The sequence below is a fragment of the Natator depressus genome, chromosome 5 (genome assembly GCF_965152275.1).
Source record: "Natator depressus isolate rNatDep1 chromosome 5, rNatDep2.hap1, whole genome shotgun sequence".
NCBI classification, from domain to species: domain Eukaryota; kingdom Metazoa; phylum Chordata; order Testudines; family Cheloniidae; genus Natator; species Natator depressus.
In genome coordinates, this window is record NC_134238.1 from 109,549,333 (window position 1) to 109,571,095 (window position 21,763).

The 21,763-nt window shown below is 42.6% G+C and overlaps 1 protein-coding gene across 2 annotated transcripts in view; it reads left to right on the forward strand.

Annotated features, from left to right (window-relative positions):
• ADAMTSL1 (ADAMTS like 1) overlaps window positions 1-21,763 on the forward strand; it is a 272,535-nt gene that overhangs the window by 111,698 nt on the left and 139,074 nt on the right. Inside the window, exons 9-10 of one of the 2 annotated variants that reach the window (XM_074953445.1) lie at window positions 5,222-5,360; window positions 21,355-21,405. In XM_074953445.1, coding sequence (XP_074809546.1) covers window positions 5,222-5,360; window positions 21,355-21,405 — 190 coding nt within the window. The remainder of the gene's footprint in view (window positions 1-5,221; window positions 5,361-21,354; window positions 21,406-21,763) is intronic. The other variant, XM_074953446.1, reaches the window with a different exon arrangement.

Below are 21,763 nucleotides of genomic sequence, written 5' to 3' on the forward strand. Positions count from 1 at the left end.
AATCTCTTTACTAGGGCTGTCGATTAGTCACAGTTAACTAATGCGATTAACTCAAAAAATTGTGATAAAAAAATTCTGGTTAATTGCGGTTTTAATCACACTGTTAAACAATAGAATACCAAACTGAAATGTATTAAATATTTTTGGATGTTTTTCTACATTTTCAAGTATATGGATTTCAATTAAAACACAGAATGCAAAGTGTACCAGTGCTCATTTTATATTATTCTTTTTGATAACAAATATTTGCATTGTAAAAATAACAAAAGAAATAGTATTTTTCAATTAACCTTATACAAGTACTGTAGTGCAATCTCTTTATCGTGAAAGTCTAACATACAAATGTAGATTTTTTTGTTACATAACTGTATTCAAAAACAAAATATAAAACTTTAGAGCCTACAACTCCACTCAGTCCTACTTCTTGTTCAGCCAGGCACTGAGGCAAACAAGTTTGTTTACATTTACAGGAGATAATGCTGACCACTTCTTATTTACAATGTCACCTGAAAGTCAGAACAGGCATTCGCATGGCACTTTTGTAGCCGGCATTGCCAGGTATTTACGTGCCAGATATGCTAAATATTCGTATTCCCCTTCATGCTTCAGCTACCATTCCAGGGGACATACTTCCATGCTGATGATGCTCGTTAAAAAAATAATGCTGTAATTAAATTTGTGACTGAACTCCTTGGGGGAGAATTGTATGTCTCCTGTTCTGTTTTACTCGCATTCTGCCATATATTTCATGTTATAGCCGTCTCGGATGATGACCCAGCACATGTTCATTTTAAGAACACTTTCACTACAGATTTGACAGAGATAAAGAAGGTACCAATGTGAGATTTCTAAAGATAGCTCCAGCACTCCACCCAAGATTTAAGAATCTCAAGAGCCTTCCAAAATGTGAGAGGGACGAAGTGTGGAGCATGCTTTCACAAGTCTTAAAAGAGCAACACTCCGATGTGGAAACCACAGAACCAGAACCACCAAAAAAGAAAATCAGCCTTCTGCTAGTGGCATCTGACTCAGATGTTGAAAATGAACATGCATTGGTCCACACTGCTTTGGATCGTTATCGAGCAGAACCCATCATCAGCATGGATGCATATCCTCTGGAATGGTGGTTGAAGCATGAAGGGACATATGAATCTTTAGCGCATCTGGCATGTAAATATCTTGTGATGCAAATATCTTGCTACAACAATGCCATGCAAATGCCTGTTCTCACTTTCTGGTGATGTAAATAAGAAGCGGGCAGCATTATATCCTGTAAATGTAAACAGATTTGTTTGTCTCAGCGATTGGCTGAACAAGAAGTAGGACTGAGTGGTTCTAAAGTTTTACATTGTTTTATTTTTGAATGCAGTTTTTTTCATATAATTCTACATTTGTAAGTTCAACTTTGATGATAAAGAGATTGCACTACAGTACTTTTATTTGGCGAATTGAAAAATACCATTTCTTTTGTTTTTTACAGTCAAATATTTGTAATAAAAAAATATAAAGTGAGCACTGTACACTTGGTATTCTGTGTTGTAGTTGAAATCAATATATCAATAACGTATATATGAAATCAGTATATTTGAAATTGTAGAAAACATCCAAAATATTTAAATAAATGGTATTCTGTTATTGTTTAACAGAATGATTAACATACATACATGATGTGGATAATACATGTTATATATTAGTCAATAGCTCCACTCTTCCCTTGCTGATACCTAGGGATGTGACTAAGGAAAAATGGAACATAGGCAGGCACTTCCTTTTCCTGGTGATCTGTGGCTGCTCTGTTGGGCCCCTTAGAACTGTTACTCCTGGGACCAGGGTGCCATTCTGCAGGCCCAGAACCTTGGGAGTGCAAAGGTCTTCTTTACTTTCCCCTTCCACAGCTGTACTATGCACGCCTCAGCCAGAAGTAACCTTGATGGGTGGTTCTTCCCTTTTTTGTGCTGGGGAACTCCTTTTATCCTGAGTTACGTTCATGCTCATAACCCTGATGCATAAATATTGGGATGCTCCACTTTGCAGAGGCCATTTTCTTAATTGCCCTTATCTTCGTTAAGATTTAAATCAACAAGTCCCCATGGTAATTTGCAGTCAATACAGAATTTCCCATAATGTTACAGTTGGGCATCTTGCAATAGTGATGGGCATATTGTGGCATATTTTCCCATCACCTATTAACACATCTGTTACAATAATCTTGAAACTTTACTGTTACAAGGTTACCCCTGGGTCAGCTAGTCATGTCAACTTCTTTCAGATTTAAGGCCAGATATGGCTAAGTGGAAATTTGGCAGGCCTCAGGCAAGTAAGTCTTGCTTTACTGCCTTATATTACTTATATACCTAACAAACTCTTACCAATAATACATCCTTATCAATCCTATACCTCCATAATACTACCCTATGTATTCTTATACTCTTACCTACAACTTTAATCTATTCATCACACATTGATTACATATGGGTAAATTACAATAATAGATAACACAATTCAATGAATATATAAGATAATTAGATATGTAGGCAAATTGTAGCAATGTGACAGCTCACTGGCATGGCACCTCCTGCTGGTTGTCCTAGGAATTAGCTCTTCCAGCCCGGGGCATCCTCTCTAGGCTGGTGTCTCGCCTGCCACTGGCCCCATGTCTCTTCCGGACCCGGGTGCCTCCTCACCCTGGGGTGCTGCCCCCTGGCAGTGTCCCCACACTCTGGGTCTCCCCTCCCAGGGAACCCCCCCAACCCTCTAAACCTACCTTGCTGCAGTGGCTACTGCCAGTCATCATCTAGCCCCTGCTCACTGGGGCAAACTGCAGTGTAATGGCTACTCATCATTGGCAAGGAGGTTGGACCAGCTGCCTCTGCCTAACCTTGGGCTGCACCTCTGCAACCCCATTACCTGTGTAGGCCTTCACCAAGGCCTGCAGCCTGGGAGTTTACCAGGCTGGAGCTCCCCAGCCCTATTCCCCAGCACTGCTCCAGTTTCAGGTACCTTGCTCCCAGGCAGCTAGCCCTTCCCACTCCAGGGCTAGAGTGAGACTGCTCCAGCTTCTGGCCCACAGGCCTCTTATGAGGGCCATCTGGGCCCTGATTAAGCCAGCCACACCTGATTAAACCAGCTATATAGTCAGCTTCCCCCAGCTGTTCTTAATCCCTTTCCCTGCTGCAACCCTCTCCAGGGCCGCTTTTAACCCCTTCAGGGCCGGAGTGGGGTGAACACCCCACTACATAAATCAAAAGGAACTCAGTGAAAAGAAAATATGCAAATTCCCTGAAGTGCCAGTACAGTGTTACTTATTGGGTTGTTAGGGTCTGAAGTAAAAATTTTCAAAAGTGACTTCGGCACTTAGGAGTCCCATTTTCAAAGTACCTACATCACTTTTGTAAATGGGACTTAGGGTCGCAAGTCACATAGGCATTTCTGAACATTTTACCCCTGATCCAAACCCACTGAAAGACTGCCTTTGACATCAGTGCATTTTGGATCTGTCTGTTACTTAGTCACACCTCTGCTGCAGTGTATTAAATACTGTATTGGTAAACCTTTGGCTCCTGTAAAATTTCTTAAAATGAAACTAAAAATACAGTCTTGACTGCCTTCATATTTTAAATAATAGTTACACATGTGAAGTACTGAGCCTTCAAAGTTCTGTCCTGCACATGCATTGTATCTTTAAATAATGTCATAAAAATTATTGTTTACAGTACATACATTTAGGTGCTGCATGTGTTTCAACACTTGCATGGTAGATTTCTTCTTCTTTTTTCTTATTTTTTGAACTATTTTTTAAAGTTGAAAATAAAACCACAAAATTACATGATCATGAAGTGAGTCTGGCATCATTACAGTTACAAAAGAGAGGAAGGTGAGAGTGCAGACTGAAATGCTAGGAATGACACAGGATAGCTTACTAACTAAAACTGTATATCTACTATTGTTCACGTAAATGTCTCCAACGGCTGCTGATGGGACACTAGATGGGAGGGCTCCGAGTTACTACTTGTCCACATGGTCAAGGTCTAACTGATCACTATATATGGGATTGGAAAGGAGTTTTCCCCTAGGTCAGATTGGCAGAGACCCTGGGGTTTTTCACCTTCCTCTGCAGCATGGGACACCACTGGAAGATTTAAACTAGTGTAAATGATGGCTCCTCTGTAACTTCAAGTCTTTAAATCATGGTTATAGGACTTCAGTAACTCAGCCAGCAGTTAGGGGTCTATTACAGGAGTGGGTGGGTGAGGTTGTGTGTTCTGCAATGTGCCGGAGGTCAGACTAGATGATCATGATGTTCCCTTCTGACCTTAAAGTCGATGCGTTAAATGGCCACTGAGGTGCACAGTTATCCTTTAAATGCCCATTTGCACATGCAGTTTAGGCATAAGCTTTTGAAAACCGGGCTTTCTTGCCTTAATGCAGATCTCACTTATACTGTTTTTACACGAGCATAAATGAAATAAATTTTACACCAGCATAACACCATTAACAGGGAATATTGTCTTGTGGCTAAGGTATTTGACTGTTACTCAAGGGATCTGGGTTCCATTCCTGACTGCCACAGACTCACAGTGGGACCTTGGGCTCCTGGGAGCGGCGTCCCCATGCTTTGGTTTTACCACTGTGGTGCCCGGGAGAGCCCTGCAGTTCTGTGGATACCAATTTATATCCACAGATATCTGCATCCGCAGGTATAAATTTGTATCCACGCAGGGCTCTACAAATAATAGTACATGTCAGAGCCAAATCAGCTCTTGAGTCTTTAATGTATGTGCTTTTTTTAATACAATAATATGAACTGTGAAACATGACTATTATCTTTGCAGTGTTAACTGAATTATATTGCTCCTGTGGCTCTAAAACAAAATTAATAAATAAAAGTTAAGAAGTAATTTCAGTAGCGTAGGCATTTTTGTGAGTTAAAGTATGTGTGTGTCTTTATAGATCTATTTATATACCTTGATCCTATGTATAGTTAATAGATTTAATGGGAAATGTATGGGGGGAAGTCTGTTTTATGAAGGTTTTGGGGGACACCTAATCTTTTTGTAAAATAAGTTTGTTAAATATGGGGTAAGCCTCTTGTTACATTGGGGGCCGGGGGCGTCACTTTGGATAGTATTTCACAAAACCAGAGTTAACTTATATTTAATACATATACAGAGAAAGAAATTTAGCTCAGATGCTCTGTCTTTTGACTGTCTGAATGTCACAGGTTACCAGCTGACATCTGCTGAATGTTATGATCTGAGAAGCAGCCGGGTGGTGGCTGATCAATACTGTCACTACTACCCTGAAAACATCAAGCCAAAGCCAAAACTTCAGGAGTGCAACTTGGACCCTTGTCCTGCCAGGTCAGTCAGCTCTAGCATTAGAAGAGACCAGGCGTTACTTGAGCAAAACCAAATATCTATTTATTCCTCTTCCTGTTTGTTGATTGACCTATAGAATAGCTCCGCCTTTTTCGCTGGGCAGTGTGTACTGGGTAAAGTAAAATTGGCGTGTTTATCCCATGTACAGTGCAAAGAACAGTTTTAGAGATGGTTGTTTCTTCCCTCCAGATTACTTTCTGCCTCATTATGTATTGTAAAGTGTGGGAAAACAAACTACCCAGGATAATATCCTATGATAACCACATGTCATTAAAAGTGTTAGTAAGATCATAACAAATCCTGAAGGGGAAAACATGTGGCTAGCAGGGGGTAGATCTTGTTTTTATGGGCATTACATTTTGCCTTTGAAAAAAGGACTGCTTGCCACAACAGCTGCTTGTGAAAATTTAATGCAAGAACGTAGTCTAATCATCAACATCCTCTGACCTTTCACCAAAAGCAAAAGACCTCTTCCCTGTCCCCTGCCAAGAACCCCTTCCCATAGAACTTGCAGAAACAGGAGAGGGACAAAATCAGGGCATCCACTAGCTTGTTAGAGCTCTCTGATCCCTTTAAAATTCAACAGGTAGCCACTTAGGGGTCAGTCCTGAGAGGTAATGAGCACCCTGAACTCAGTGAGAATTAAGGGTGCTCAGCACCCTGAATGGTGGGGCTGTAACTGTTCACAAATCATGTATTACATGTATCTTCTAAACGTCTGTGTCCCAATTCATGGCTCTGCAAGAAGTGTGCTCAATACAGCTTAGGAACAAAGATGCCTTAAAGACACCTACTCTCTCCCTTTACCCTGGGGTTGCTCTGTGCCAGGCTCAAACCACACTCAAAGCAGCCTCAATGGCTGCCAGTGGCCCCGCTGCATGCACACCCTCTGGTACACCAGGGTGTAAGGACACCCCCAAACCCCCTCCCAGCACCAGCTGCAGGGAGGAGGAGGATGGTCTGGAGCCCTTATGGTTTCTCTTCACCACCCAAGGAGCCCTCCATAGTGGGTGGTGCTCCTCTAACCAGATAAACTGGCTTTTGGCTAGGTTTGCACCAGCAGAGGAGCACAAAGCTGCTCTCACATTAGGTGACTCTGCCCCTTGATCCCTTAAAAAAAATTACATAGAGCCATTGGCGTGGATGGTTCATCACAACTGGGAAAACACTCAAGTTCCTACAGTCATGGAAACAGGTAGTGTTACACACTTGACAAAAACCTGAAGTACATTCACTCTGACTCCAATAAATACACCTTGTAGAATCTTTCAAAAAGACAGAGGGGAACAAAACACACAGATATGATTAATGATGTGACACAGACTGGTGTAAAAGCAGGAAATCCAAAGTGAAAGATGAAGTCAGGAGGTTTGCAGGTGATTTAAGTCAAGGTAGAATTTGGTCTCAACCTTCCTTAAGTTGCACTGCCCTTGTGATGAGAAGGGAGTGTGCAACAGGAGATGATGGACTTGATATTCCTGGCTTTCGTGTGTTTCTGTCACACCCTAACACACAGCGCTGGCTCTCAGTCATGTGCATCTAATCTACAGGCAGAATTTAGCTCAGTGTCTCAACCCTAATAAGGGGTTGTATTTAGTTAGGCATGACAAAGGGAAATGAGCTGGGAAGCAGAAGGAAGTCATAGTATTGCAATCTCTCACTATTCCCTTGGTGATTCTTACAGATCCAGGATTAGAGTACAATGCCCAAAACTTTAGTACAAGAAGCAGCATTATCTTGAAAAAAATGAAAGATTAGAAAATAGCATAATATTGATGAATGCAGCCAAATTGAGAATAGGTTATGGCACAAACTTCCAGAGAAGATTAGGCCTTCCAAAGGCTGGCCATGTTTAGGAAACACTGCAAAACCTTCTCTTTGACAAAGCCTTTCCACCAGAACAAGAGTGACACTCACTGTCAACACACACTTCTACTTGCCGCCTTCGCCCTCGATCAAAATAAACAAAAAACAACCCCTCAAAGTAACAAACAAATTAAAAAAAACAAACAAAAAACCATAACCATGCTCCAAACAGAGGTTTCATACCCCGGAAAGAGAGAAGAACCAGAGATACCATGAAGTCCATTAGGGACTTTGCTATGGCTGTTGATTTTTAAATAGAAGGTGCTCTCAGGTACTACAGCAATGAGCAGCAATCTAAAACCCTCCATAGATTAGATAAAGGCAGACAGACTGAAATTGCTGGATCTGTTTCCCCCCCACTCCCTCCCATGGATTCAGTGTTCTCTTGTCCTTGATGTTAAGGCAACATTTTGTGTGGGTTTTGCTCTCTGTGGTTTTCCACTGAAACAATTACAATCTGTTGTGATTTTCCTCAAAACAAATTTTCCAGTGAGCACAGACCGACCATGGTCAACTATTAAATCTAAAATATTTCAGAAAGTGTGACTATGGAAAAACAGCAGGTGATAATGGAAATCCATTTTACAACCTCAAGTACTGTGAGTATGTCTCTACTTTGAGTTAGCGACGTGATTCCCCGCTCAAGGAAACCTATTCAGGCTAGCTCTCTCACAGCTTGTGGGCCAAAGCAAAAACGCAGCCGAGGCTTCATAAGCTCGCTGCCCCCAATACGTACCTAGTATCTCCCATGGACACGTACTCATGTTGGCTAGCCCCTCCCACCACTTGCACCACCATGGCTACACTTCATTTTTCTAGCAGGTTAGCTTTATTTGAGCTAGTGTTGGTATGTTTACTTGAGCTGGGAATCACACCACTGGCTCAAAGGGAGGCGTGAGCAGCACCTACTGTAATGAGAGGTTTCAGAGTAGCAGCCGTGTTAGTCTGTATTCGCAAAAAGAAAAGGAGTACTTGTGGCACCTTAGAGACTAACCAATTTATTTGAGCATAAGCTTTCGTGAGCTACAGCTCACTTCATCAGATGCATGCAGTGGAAAATACAGTAGGGGGGTTTTATATACACAGAGAACATGAAACAATGTGTGTTACCATACACACTGTAACGAGAGTGATCAGGTAAGGTGAGCTATTACCAGCAGGAGAGAGGGGCGGGGGGACCTTTTGTAGTGATAATCAAGCTGGGCCATTTCCAGCAGTTGACAAGAGTGTGTGAGGAACAGTAGGGGGGGGAATAGTTTTTCTTTGTGTAATGACACATCCACTCCCAGTCTTTATTCAAGCCTAATTTAATGGCACAGATCTCTCACAGATCTTGGGAGACAGGCCAGTCCTTGTTTACAGACAGCCCCCCAACCTGAAGCAAATACTCACGAGCAACCATACAACAAAAACACTAACCGAAGAACCCATCCTTGCAACAAAGCCCGTTGCCAACTGTGTCCACATATCTATTCAGGGGACACCATCATAGGACTTAATCACATCAGCCACACTATCAGAGGCTCGTTCACCTGCACATCTACCAATGTGATATATGCCATCATGTGCCAGCAATGCCCCTCTGCCATGTACATTGGCCAGACCAGACAGTCTCTATGTAAAAGAATAAATGGACACAAATCAGACGTCAGGAATTGTACATTCAAAAACCAGTCGGAGAACACTTCAATCTCTCTGGTCACTCGATTACAGACCTAAAAGTGGCAATATTACAACAAAAAAACTTCAAAAACAGACTCCAACGAGAGACTGATGAATTGGAATTAATTTGCAAACTGGACACCATTAAATTAGGCTTGACTAAAGACTGGGAGTGGATGTGTCATTACACAAAGTAAAACTATTTCCCCATGTTTATTTCCCCTCCCCCCCCCCCCCCCCGCTGTTCCTCACACGCTCTTGTCTCAACTGCTGGAAATAGCCCACCTTGATTATCACTACAAAAGGTTTTGTTTGTTTGTTTGTTTGTTTTCCCCTCTCTCTCTCTCCTTCTAGTAATAGCTCACCTTTCCTGATCACTCTCATTACAGTGTGTATGGTAACACCCATTGTTTCATGTTCTCTGTGTATATAAAATCCCCCTACTGTATTTTCCACTGCATGCATCTGATGAAGTGAGCTGTAGCTCACGAAAGCTTATGCTCAACTAAATTTGTTAGTCTCTAAGGTGCCACAAGTACTCCTTTTCTTTTTACTGTAATGAGATAATTTTACTTTGGCATTGATTTTAATAAACTGTTACCTGACCTGGTTTTTGTTGTTTTTTTTTTTAATCCAGTTCTGGATCACACATGTCTTTTCTCTCTGGCATTTACCCCAAGACTTTTTTTTTTCAATAATTTGAAATTGCACATGCTCAAATGTTAAGGCAGGTGGCTGCAAGGTATGTGGGAGGAAAGAGAGAGGGAAAAAAACTTTTGGGCAGATGTCAGGAAGTAATTTTTGTTTTGTCCAAGGCACATAACTAGGCAGAGCTGTTGACATAAAGACCCTGGGGAGGAGAGTAATTTAGAAACAAAGCTATGCTATCCTAATGTACAGGGAGTACCAGAAATGACTCAACTTAATGGAAGTGTCTCCACAGAATGCCAAGTTACTGACAACCATGGCTTTCTGGAGAACACACAGAATCAGGAACCCAGACTCAGAATCAAGGACAGTCTGATAAGAAGAAAATAAGATTCAGAAAACTATAGACAATAAGGATGGTCTTGTGGTTAAAGCATAGGCTGGGGGGATCAGGATTTCTGGGTTCTGGTCTCTACCAGGGATTCACTATATGAGTAACTAAAACACACAATCTCTGTGCCTCAATTTCCCAAACTGTAAAAATGGGATAATAATTCTTCCCTATATCACATGGTTGCTGCGAGGCTTAATTTACTAATGTTTGCCAGGTGCTCATATACTATGGTGATAAGTGCCATAGAAAAGCTGATAAAAGTAAGTGGTTTTGAAAAAAGAAATTAAGAGGTTTTACTGTAGTGTAGTTTATATCTGAATTTAGACTGAAAGGGAAGGACAGCATTGTTTTCTAATAATTGTGTTCCGTGGTTCTGGGGACTTACAGTGCCTATAACGTACGGTCTTTTACCTCTAGCTTGTTGCTCCCTATTGGCAATAATTAGCACCGTTTTTGGCAGTGTCAGCAGCAGAGAGGCCAAGAATTGAATGGACATGGAAAACGAACCATCCACTCTTCCTTAGGGGTGGTTCCTCCAGCTCAGAGTTGAGGAGCGGCATGGGGAAGCTTACGCTGCCAAATCCTGTGCTGTACCTGATCTGGGCAAAATTCAGGACTTCAGTCTCTGAGGTTTTTCATGAACACTAAATTCATAGCAGCCCTCTTTTAACTTTCCAAAACATTCACATGATGGAGAGCTTTCAGCTGAAAAAAGACTTGATGGGAAGTTCAGGTGTCTCCGATAGCCTCCCGATGGCTGCATAAAATGACTCCCTTTTCTAATGACCGGAGAATGGAATTTTATTCCTGTTTGAGAAAGGAAGTCTGTTTGGACTATGTGTGCTGTGGACTTGCTTATATCTTTGAGGTACTGTAAACTGAACAAACTGTTCCTTTCATAATTCAAAGGCATTCTTTAAAGCAGTGTTGATAACAAGAGTTTGAAAGGTTTTCACTTCACACACCATTCCAGGTCACTGTTTAGAGGCAATGAACCCTACCCCCATTTCCAGCATTGACGTTGCATTTAGATTCCAGCTTCCGAAGCTATCTCAGGTGACATTCACTGATGCATAGAACTCTTTCTGTATACTCCATGATCTTATACCATTGCTATCTCCTTTGTTTCTGAACCTAGGGTCCTTTGAGTCATTTAAGCTCTACTTAAGCCTTTATGTCAGGGGTTCTCAACCTTTTTCTTTCTGAGCTTTCCCTCGCCCCCCCTCCGTGCTATAATAACTCCACAGCCCACCTGTGCCACGACAACTGGTTTTCTGCATATAAAAGCCAGGGCTGGCATTAGGGGGTAGCAAGCAAGACAATTGCCCGGGGCCCCATGCCACAGCACCCCCATGAAGCTACATTGCTCAGGCTTCAGCCTTAGGTGGCGGGGCTCAGGTTCCCGGGCTTCAGCCCCATGCGGTGGGGCTTTGGCTTTCTGCCCTGGGCCCCAGTGAGTCTAATGCTGGCCCTGCTTGGAGGACCACCTGAAACCTGCTCATGCCGCCCCCCCCCCCCCCCGGAAGCCCTGGCCCTCTGGTTGAGAGCCACCGCTTTATTGGGTGGTATAAATGGTATGTACGGCTTTGTGCAGGTCCTCTTCACCAAGTTGAATTTCACCTATAAGCCTTATCTGTACTTAAAAAGTATTCCCTGTGACAAGCCCCTGGCAGCTGGACCACTTCATCAATTAAACCTGCTTAACTGACACTGGTAAAAATGCCAGAGGTCACTTGAAGCCTTGCCTCTATGGTTCCCACCAGAACTGGTGCTAACACTAATGGGAATTTTTTGGAAGATTTTCTGGTTCAGACATGTCCTTCAACACCTGGATACCTGCGGTCATTCCCAAACGTACCTTTGGTGTTTAGCATTCCCAGCAAAATTGCAACAAACCATCTTCCTTTAGCATTCTGACGTATCATTTCTGTATGCACATGTGCGTGTATGTAGTATATGTAATATTAATCTGGTACAGTGTCTGATAGGTACCAAGAAGCAAAATGAAACCTCAATATTAAATAAAAATTGTTGTCCCTATTTTTTTTAGTTGTAATTGTTATTAACTTTTTAGCTATTCTAACAGCAGCAGCATGTTACAAATCACAGCACATGAAAGCATTCCAAGTATGTCATGACCATTCAGATCAAACCAAAGTACTTGGAAACCCATCAGAGCACAGGATCGCATGGACTTTATAGTCCACTTCACTCAGTGATGATTTGATTGTGAAGGTCACTAGTATTTCTTCAACAAACAATAGAAGACATTTGTGTGGTGACCTTTTGTGAATCTCATCAGAGAGGCAGCTAGTGTTTCAGTATCATGAATGAATACATACAATTAAAAAGCGGACTAAGATATTTTCTTAACTAATCATAAAGGTCTCTGGTTCATTACAAATTGGCAGCCAGTGCAGGAAATTGCCAACTGCCTTCCTTTTAGCTTGTCATCACCTCCTTTAAATGTATTTAATTTGATAGCAATTATGAGGCAACAACCGCAGTAAATCAGTATTCCTGTTTTCACTGCACTCTTTGTCAGAAGATAAATGAAATTAGAGTTCTGGCACATTTCTGAAGAGAAGGGGCTTGCTTTCTCTGATGCATGCAGTAGCAGCAATAAATCTGTGATGATGAGGTTCTGAGAGATGATGGTTCACTTATCCCTATTGCCCTCCAGTGGGATGTACAATAAACTTTATTTTGAATAGTCTTCCATATAAAATGGCTCCAAAGGGCCTTACAGTTACTGTACATAATTTAATTGCAGACTTTAACCAGAGAGAGGCAAAAAGATTATTTTGGATTAAATTTAGAAATAGATCAAGTCAATGAGGTGATGAAACAAAGGAAGCCTTTTCCAGATGGTAGGACATGCAAAGAAGGTGGCTCTCACATCAATGCAGATGAAATTGTGTGGATTAAAGAAATGAGGCTGGCAAAGTTAAACTAAGGGGGGGTGTGGTCGCTGGTGAGTATTTGCTTCAGGTTGGGCGGCTGTCTGTAACTGTTACTGTTACTTTTCTTTCTGTGGCACATGCAATAAAGCAATGTTGCTGTCTATAAGCAAGGACTGGCCTGTCTGTGGCACATACAATAAAGCTCCCACCAACATAGCGCTGTCCACATTGGCGCTTCTGTCGGTGTAACCTTGTCTGTAGGCAAAGGAAATATGGGAAGAGAATGAGGTTAGAGTCAAGGATGATACCGGAGTAGTGGCAAGTGGGTCATTAGAGTTGTACAGGAAGATGGATAAAATAAAATTGTGCCTGGGAATGCTCTGCTTGCCTCAAGAAGAAGTTTTCTTTTGCAGACATGTAGGTAAAAACCAGAAACTCTGCATAGAGCTGAAGGAATGTGAAATGAAGCCACAAGATGATTTTGTTAGGACAGGTAGGAAGGGTGGGTTGGGAGGTGTTAATCAAGGTGTTAAAAGCTATGTGCGGTTGAGTAACATCAGTGTGAAAGTGGCTATTAATGTTAAAGGAAGAGATAAGATAAAGGAAACAAGGCGAGTGCCATCAGCAGCAGTTAATAAGCTACATGGCAGAGAACAATTTCCATGCTAGTGTTAGCACCAAACTCAGATTTCTGTCTGTCCTAGCAGAAGATATGTTAAAGTTGATTGTAGGCTCTTCTAATCAAGTTACTTGTTGAGAATGAAACTCCAGCAAATATAGAAGGACAGTTGGCTGCTGGGATTGGCTGTGTCTACAATAGCACTTTTGTCAATATAACTTACGTTGCTCAGGGGTGTGAAAAAACACCCCTCTGAGCGACACAAGTTACACCGACAGAAGCACCAGTGTGGACAGCACTGTGTTGGTGGGAGATGCTTTCCTGCTGACACGGCTACTGCCACTCATTGGTTTAAGTGGTTTAAGTATGTTGACGGGAGAGCTCCCTCCCATCGGCACAGAGCAGCTACACAAGCGCTCTTACAGTGACACAACAGCATCAGTGCAGCTGTGCCGCTGTAAGCTTGCCAGCGTAGACATGGCCGGTTTGCGCTGGATATTCTGCTGTAGCTGTTTAGTGGAAGAAGATATCGCAAATTTTAATCCCTATGTGCGTCAGATTTCATCTAAATCACTATGGAAAAGTTAAACTAGATGAAAATGTTGTTGTTTTTGACACCTTCTGTTTTAATTGGTGGCACAGCATATTTTAAGGGGCTTTATTGTATGTGCCACAGAAAGAAAAGTAACTTTTGTGCTTTTACTGCTTCCCAATTTAAATTGAAGATACCCATTCCAGGGCATCTAAATAAACTGCCAAGCCTAATCAGAACGCACAACATTACCCTCTGAAAAAAATAATTAAAAAAATCAGTTCTTTGCCACTTTTCTAAAAGAAAAAATATCAGTTTGCCACTTTTGATTAACCTCAGTTACAAGGGCTTCAAAAGGTCTGATACAGATTCTGGAACTGGTCTTCAGAAGTCTATAGCGATGGCCTGTAAATACTAGCCACACGTTTCTGCAAGGGAAAATGAAAGAAATGCACCCCAGGGAGGTCGCTTTCATTTGTTATGATAACAAGACATTCTAGCTCTAGATCAATGAGATGAGAATCCACAAATATCTAGATATGAGACACTCTAGAATGCTGAGCCAGAGATATGAAAAAGTTGGCTTTCTCAAAAGGATCATCTGCAGGTTTTTTTATTATAAGACTATTTAAGTAGCCACTGACAATCAGCTCAGTTTCGTAAGCTCCTTGGAGAGCTGAAACTGGCTTTTACCTATCTGTAATGCACCGGACAGATGTAAGGCACTGTCAACTTAATAAATATAATATTACACTTGTGGCTTTTTGACACTGGTGAAGTGCAAGGCACTTGTCTTTTGGCTATATAGTTGGGGATTAAGCGTGATGATCCAGATTCCAGAAATGGGAGTGCTTCTACTTTGGAAGTAGGCTGCTCACATACAGAAGTTTGAATGAAAAAGCCATTATCAACCATTACCACACAGTTAACACAGATATCTCCTAAGACTGCAGGGAAAGAGTGGTGATCTCAGATAGTAATATACGGAAAATGCTTCCTTTTTAAGGGTGAGTACTGTATCTGTTCTTCAGGACAAAACAATCACAATGCAATTGTCTCACATGGTCGTGCTGTCACATCCTCATAATATGAGGATGCAGCATCATCACACTGTGACTTAATGGCAGAATGCCTAACCTAAAATATGAGACTTTCTCATGGGACAGTGCAATGAAATCATGACTCTCCTGTGAATATTGGCCTCGATAGTAACTTTAGTTTTATATGGCAGCATTTTTACAGCCTTTTCAGGTGCAGACCACTAGTGGAAGTGTGACATTCCCAGCTTGTGGCAAACAGAGGTTAGGGACACCATCCTTGCCCATCCTGGCTAATAGCCATTGATGGACCTATCCTCCATGAATTTATCTAGTTCTTTTTTTAACCTGTTATAGTCTTGGCCTTCTCAACATCCTCTGGCAAGGAGTTCCACAGGAGTGACACTCCACTCCCAAGTTGAACTACCATTGGCTCTTTTCTTTTCAATTGCTCGCAATATGCTTGATGACCTACAGAATGTCATTTAAAAGACAAAGTCCCTGAAAAGTTTACAATCTAAACTCCCTCGGTGCAAAACCCTGGGGTAGGAAACATAGCAGTTCCAGCTGCATGACTGCTGGTGCCATGTAGCCTGCAGCACGGGGTAAAAAACAAACAAAAAGAAGCTGTAGTGTCTAAGGGGGCTGCTTCTGTCTCCAATTAGCCCAATGCGATTTGGGGGTGGGGGCAGAAAGGCTTGCAGAGATTGGGGGAGAGAAGTGGGGATGAGGGATCTGCAGGATTCCTGCCCTCTGTGCATACGTGCCCTCCAATGCTCTCTAGCTAGAAGGCTGAAACCAGGGAGAAGAGATGGTCCAGTGGTTCCTTTTTAGCCGCCAAACTGACTTCTCTTCAAGCAGCTGCTCATGCCAGGTTTTCCTTCTTTGCTCCCTTTGGAGCTCACAGATAGTCAAGAGGCACCGAGAGATCCTGCCCTTGCCTTCTTCATAGATCCTTCCAGTAAGCAGTGCTGGGGAAGCTACCAGCATTCTTGCCAGATTAGGTGAGAACAAACCCAATTGGAGCCCATCACAGAGAAGTTTTCCTCACAATCTATCCTGAGATTGTGAGGAAGACAGCTGTTTTGCAGTCCCCTTCTCTATTTCCTGCTGGTTGATGCTCCCAGCTCCAACCCTCTGCAGCTACCTCTAGAACTGTGCTCAGCTCAACAGGTGGCAGTTCTGGGTGCCAGACGCATGTAATGAAGTGGGGGAAGAGGCCACTAACAGCCAGGAGAGGAGCCTGCACTCTCTGTGTCAGAGTCTCCAGGGCAGATGGGCTGAGCTATGGAAGGAAGCCATTTGGGGAGATGAGTTAAGCCACAAGGGATGGAGGGGAGACCAGGGAACTATAGGAGGAGAAAGGGGCTAACACTTTTTTCAGGGAATTACACTAAACATCAGCCAGAAATTTGGGACAGCTGGGGGGTTGATATGCATGCTGGTGAGTTTTCAATGATTTTTCTATCCATGCTTCACTCACTTCCTAAGAAGAAAACACCCTTGTAATTCACCCCCAAGCCAAAAGAACTGTCTATTGGCTGGGGACCTAGCAGACTTCAGAGTTCTTGATTATTAGAAGAATTGTCCCTGGCCACATTTTTCATAGTGGGAGGGATCTAGGAGTAACAGTGAAGGGAAACTGGTGGGGAGAGGAATCTGGGGAGAGAACTTGGAGAGAGAGAGAGGTTTAAGAAGTGGTGGCGTCACAGAGGGGCACGGAAAGGGAAGAATAAGAGTCACAAACCGACAGCAAAATCATTAAAAATGAGAAAAGGGAGGGAATGGGGAAGAGGTGGGATGCAGCAATTGCTCTAGGCACATGTGTGGCCCAGGTGCAGATCCACCGCAAAGGGGGGCTCCAGCCCCTAAAAGATGGAATATCTCTGATTTAAACCAATAGTAAGCAAAAAGACCAGGGCTTAGTCATCATTAGCCTCTGGCCCTTCGCATCAGCAATGCTCGACTGTCTCCAGAGGTATAAATTTCCCCCCACGGGCATATTCCAAGCCACTTCCACATGAGCCCTTGATGCCAGGGGCAACAGATCAGAGGCAAGAGGGGGTATGGCCAGGACAGGCTTGTGTCCCAGATATTCTGTGTCCCTGAGGTCTGGTTTAACCAGCACCCAGGGGCTGTTCAAGCCCCTGCTCACCATGAACAGGGGGAGAGGCAAACTGCCTGCTCTGTATCCCTGTGTCGGCACCGGCACTGACATAGGCCTGAATAGGGCCCCAAGTGGCTAGAAGGTAGATTCATCACATGGAAGTGAAGGGTGCTTTTCCATACAGTTGAAAAGCAGCAGCTTCTAGAACCAACTCTGTGGCTTTAACAGTGAAAAAGGAACATTCTAGGTAGATAGCCAGCCTTTGTAGTGCACCCAGCCTTGGCACGTTTCATTCCCAAGGCAGCAGGGCAGATACACTCAAAAAGCAAACTTCTAGGTTCCATGTAGAATAAAGCAAAACTGCAATGTGAACGAAGCAACTTGTCAACTGGGAGAAAACATAATTCTACATGTTAGAGAGAGGACAGTCTTCTAAAATCTAGTCCATGCCTATGCCCCTTCCAGAGTAGGATTGTGCCATGTGGTGCATGAAAAGTCCCATTTGTTACTCCCACAGCAGCCTTATAAAACAAGCTTTCTCTCTCTCCCCCTATATATAAGAGGTCCAAAGTATTATTAAATGTCACCTAAAAGTTTTGGGTCCAGTCCCCTGAGTCTAGTTGAGCTGTGCTTTGTGCAGGAACTGGGGGGTGAGGAATGGTGGGTCAAGACACTTTTCCATTTGGACCTCAGTATATCTTAGTGCAGTTTGGGGTCTGCTTTAAATTATACTGGCTGAAGCAGTTCCCTGGAGACTTCTCTGCCTCTGGTGCATGTTTTACTCTGTTTCCACCCACTCTCACTTGCTCCTTATGCCCAAAATTGGGAGCAGGTGGAACAGAGCTAGTTATGCCAGCTTCACACTACCTAGGGATTCCATTACATCAGAGGAATATCCAACTGCCCTCCTAGACCAGCTTTGCCTCCCCTTGGCATGGTCAGAGTAGCACAAAGTGAACAGAGCCAGGGTCCATGATTTGGCTGTAGATCTCTTCCATCATTAATTTCAATGATGCTACAACTGATGAATAAGAGTTTTAAAAACCCAGAAATACCCTTTGCTGAGTCAGAAACCAGACAATTCAGAACTGTAGAGAAGATCTTTAAGTAAATGTATTTTTTGTGAATCGCTTTTGTTTGTTTTGATTGGTAGCAACAGGTATGTTGTGTAAACTGGCTAGCTAGGATGCAGTTATTTTACAGTAATCGTCTTGTATTGTTTTCTGTCTTTTGGGACAGTGGTTCTCAACCTTTCCTGACTACTGTACCCCTTTCAGGAGTCTGAAGCCTGAGCTCACCACCTGGGGTTGAAGCATGTAACTTAGGGTATCTGAGCCCCGGGGCAATTGCCCTACTTGCCACCCATTAACGCTGGCCCTGCACTTGCGACCCCCACATAAACCCATCCTGCAAGCCCCCCCCCCCCGGTCATGACCTCTGTGTACCCCCAGGAGTATGCCTACTTCTGTATGAGAACCAGTTTTAGGATATGTCTACACTGCAGTCAGAGATGTGACTACAGCACCTTTAGATATACCTGAGCTAGCTTTGATCATTCGCAGCAAAGTTGCTGTACAAGCTAGCCACTCAAGTACACATCCAGCTGGTAGGTTTCTACAGCTCATGGTGCCTCATCTTCACTGCTATTGTGTTTACACTAGCTAAATCAAAGCTAGCTGGGGTGTATGTGTATGTGTATGCATACTGCTGTCACACCATAAATTGCAGGGTGGACGTACCCTTAGGTAGTTTTTTGGGGGGGAGGGGTGGGGGGAATTTAGTCAGCATATAACAATGGCAAAACAAGTCATTGTAGTAAAAGTTGTCAAAGGAATAGGATAAATACGTTCTGTGATAAACCCATCACATCTTGGGGTTTAGTTCAATAAATTTTTCAGCTTCTCTCTGGCAGTTATGCTGCAGAATTTATGAGATGGTATTATGGTCCCTTGACAATATTTCCCAAATACACAGCAATTTAATAAACAATATGATACAAATTACATGTGAATGAAAATACAAACTGTGGCCCCAAAATGCTTTACAATGTCAAATACTCTGTACATCCCGAAAAATAGTGTTGCCTGGCCCTTCTGTAGTGCTTTACAAACATTAACTAATTAATCCTCACAACAACCCTGGGATGGCAGTGTGTAACCTCAAGACTCAGTCTCCTGACTAACTGTTCAAACCAAGTTTTATTAGAAGAAAAACTTATTAAAAAGTTTTAATTGTTTACGGCAAAGAGTTACAAATTAGGATTTGAAACCCGTTTGGCTCTCAAACAGTGTAGCCTCATTGGCAGTATAATTGCTTCAGTTCTGGACTTGGTATTAATCTTTTCCTGAATGTTTCTCAGCAGGTTGAGGAGCTGGAGTGAGCTAACAACTTTTGAGTGGAGCAGCACTAGTAGAGTGGTGGGGAAGGAGGGTGTACTTTGCAAGAGCATGACAAAATGTCCATTATATTTAAAATACTTCCAAGAGCTTCCCAAATCAGTACCACTCTCTCTTGTCAGACAGAACAAAACTGGAATGATTTGCTTACTGAACAAACTTTAACTGATCCATTCTTCCCATTTCCAACCCTACCCAAATCTTGTAACTCTCTCAGATTTTAAGTCGATGGGGAGGCACAGACTCCACTCAGTGTGCGTACACACAGCTGCTGTCATTTCAGAGAGTTGTTAACCTGACAGAGAGCAGTCCAGTTCTCATCACACACACTTTAGTGGCTTCAGCTTCTTCTAATGCATTAGCTGGAAAATACCATCACACTGACCTAGCTGTGACTCCTCACTGTGGAAGTACAGTAGGATCTATTCTCCCATTGTGGAGGAATTATCCACATAAACACTCTGCCCATCAAAAGGAGAACAGAACCTTTTAGCCTGAACATGCCAAGACCCTTTTTAACTCTTGGAGAACTTGTCTTCAGTACATTGCACTGAGGATGAAGAATACTTGTTCTCAATTCTTTATTCTTACCTGTTCCCCTAACAGATGCCCTCATCCCCTTTCACCCAACCTCTCTCAGCTATCGAAGCCTCTCTAAAATCATCCCTGTCTTGGCCTCCACATCCAGCTCCTTCATTCCAATGTGACTTACTTCAGCTCTTCCATGAGCTCCTACTTCAAGCCTCTGCCAGGTTCCCAGCCTGACAAAATGATAACGGGTATATGGGTGACATTGGGAACACTGACCAAGGATCAGGGAGGGAGTCACTCCAGGTAAGAAGCTCTTCGAATCCCATCCCCCCCAGCAAAACTTAAAATCCTGGGCTAACCAAATAGGACCCCTCTAGTTAGACCTTCCTGCTCCCGTCCCAAGTGGCCATTTCCTAGGTGCTGTCCACCTTTTAATAATCAACTTCATAAATTTTCATATATTGCATGATATCCTCAGTTTTACATATTTTGATTTACATAAGTGCCTATCACAATCTATAGACACACAAATAATAATATATCAGACAAGAACACCATAAACTCCCCAAAGAACGGTCGCTAAACAACAACAAAAAAAACCACAACAGCTGTCTTCCTCACTCCACAAAACACTTCTTCCAAAAAGGCCCAAGTAAATAAATGAGGGCTGAAGAGGAACATAATTGGGTTTCTTTGGGTTGGAGAGATGTGAGTCCCAGTGTCAAGGACCCTGCATGGAAAATGCCCTTAGTTACACATCACAAGTTGCTGTAAATCTAGTGGACTCTTTCATCTGAAGGGCAGAAACAACCATGTAAATGTTAAGTAAGGGCCTGATCCAAAGCCCACTGAAGTCAATGGGAGTCTCTTCATTGACTTCTACAGACTTTGAATCAAGCTCTAAATGTATAAGTTTTCAGAGTACTAATAAAAATGATCCCTCATGGCATGTAATTACTTTGTAAGTGAAGAGAGTATTTGTGTTTATTGGTGTCATTTGTAACAGTGGAACCAACTTTTTGGTAACATGGTGGGTAGCTTAATAAGAAGCAAAGGGTTAATTGGTATGCTAAATGGTTAACTTGTAGAACGACTTGCGAACTGCGAGGATTGCTCTGGAAAGGTTTCTTATGTTTTGTTTTCAAAACATTAGCAATGTGGGTAGAATATTTTGACAGTTTTTTAATACCGTGTAAAAACAATTGTATAATGTAATCATTTAGTGTTTGTTTTATTGTGTGTACCTTCTACTCAGAGGGTTGGCATTATTGTTCCTAACAGTGATGGATACAAGCAGATCATGCCCTATGACCTCTACCATCCCCTTCCTCGGTATGTAAAACAATCAACCAGACGCTAGGATTAGCAAATAAGTTTACTGCTTTTCTCCTGCATTGCTGCTTTTCTGTAGAACTAAGACAATTGATGCTGCCTGCCCCTTGTTCTGAACTCTCCTATGGAATAATCATGAGTTGCTCAAGCGCTAAACTTGTTGCTATAAAGACTATTGAAGCAGAGCTAAAATTACATCAAAGTAAGTTGAAGCAGTAATTCAGTCTAACTGTCTACTAGATATCTGTCTCTCTTTGTCGTCTCCACCCCCCTCCCCCCACCGCCCTTCCATGAATGGTACCTAAACCACTGGCTTTGTGGCTAACTAACTGTTCAACTTTTCCCCCTCAAAAGTATC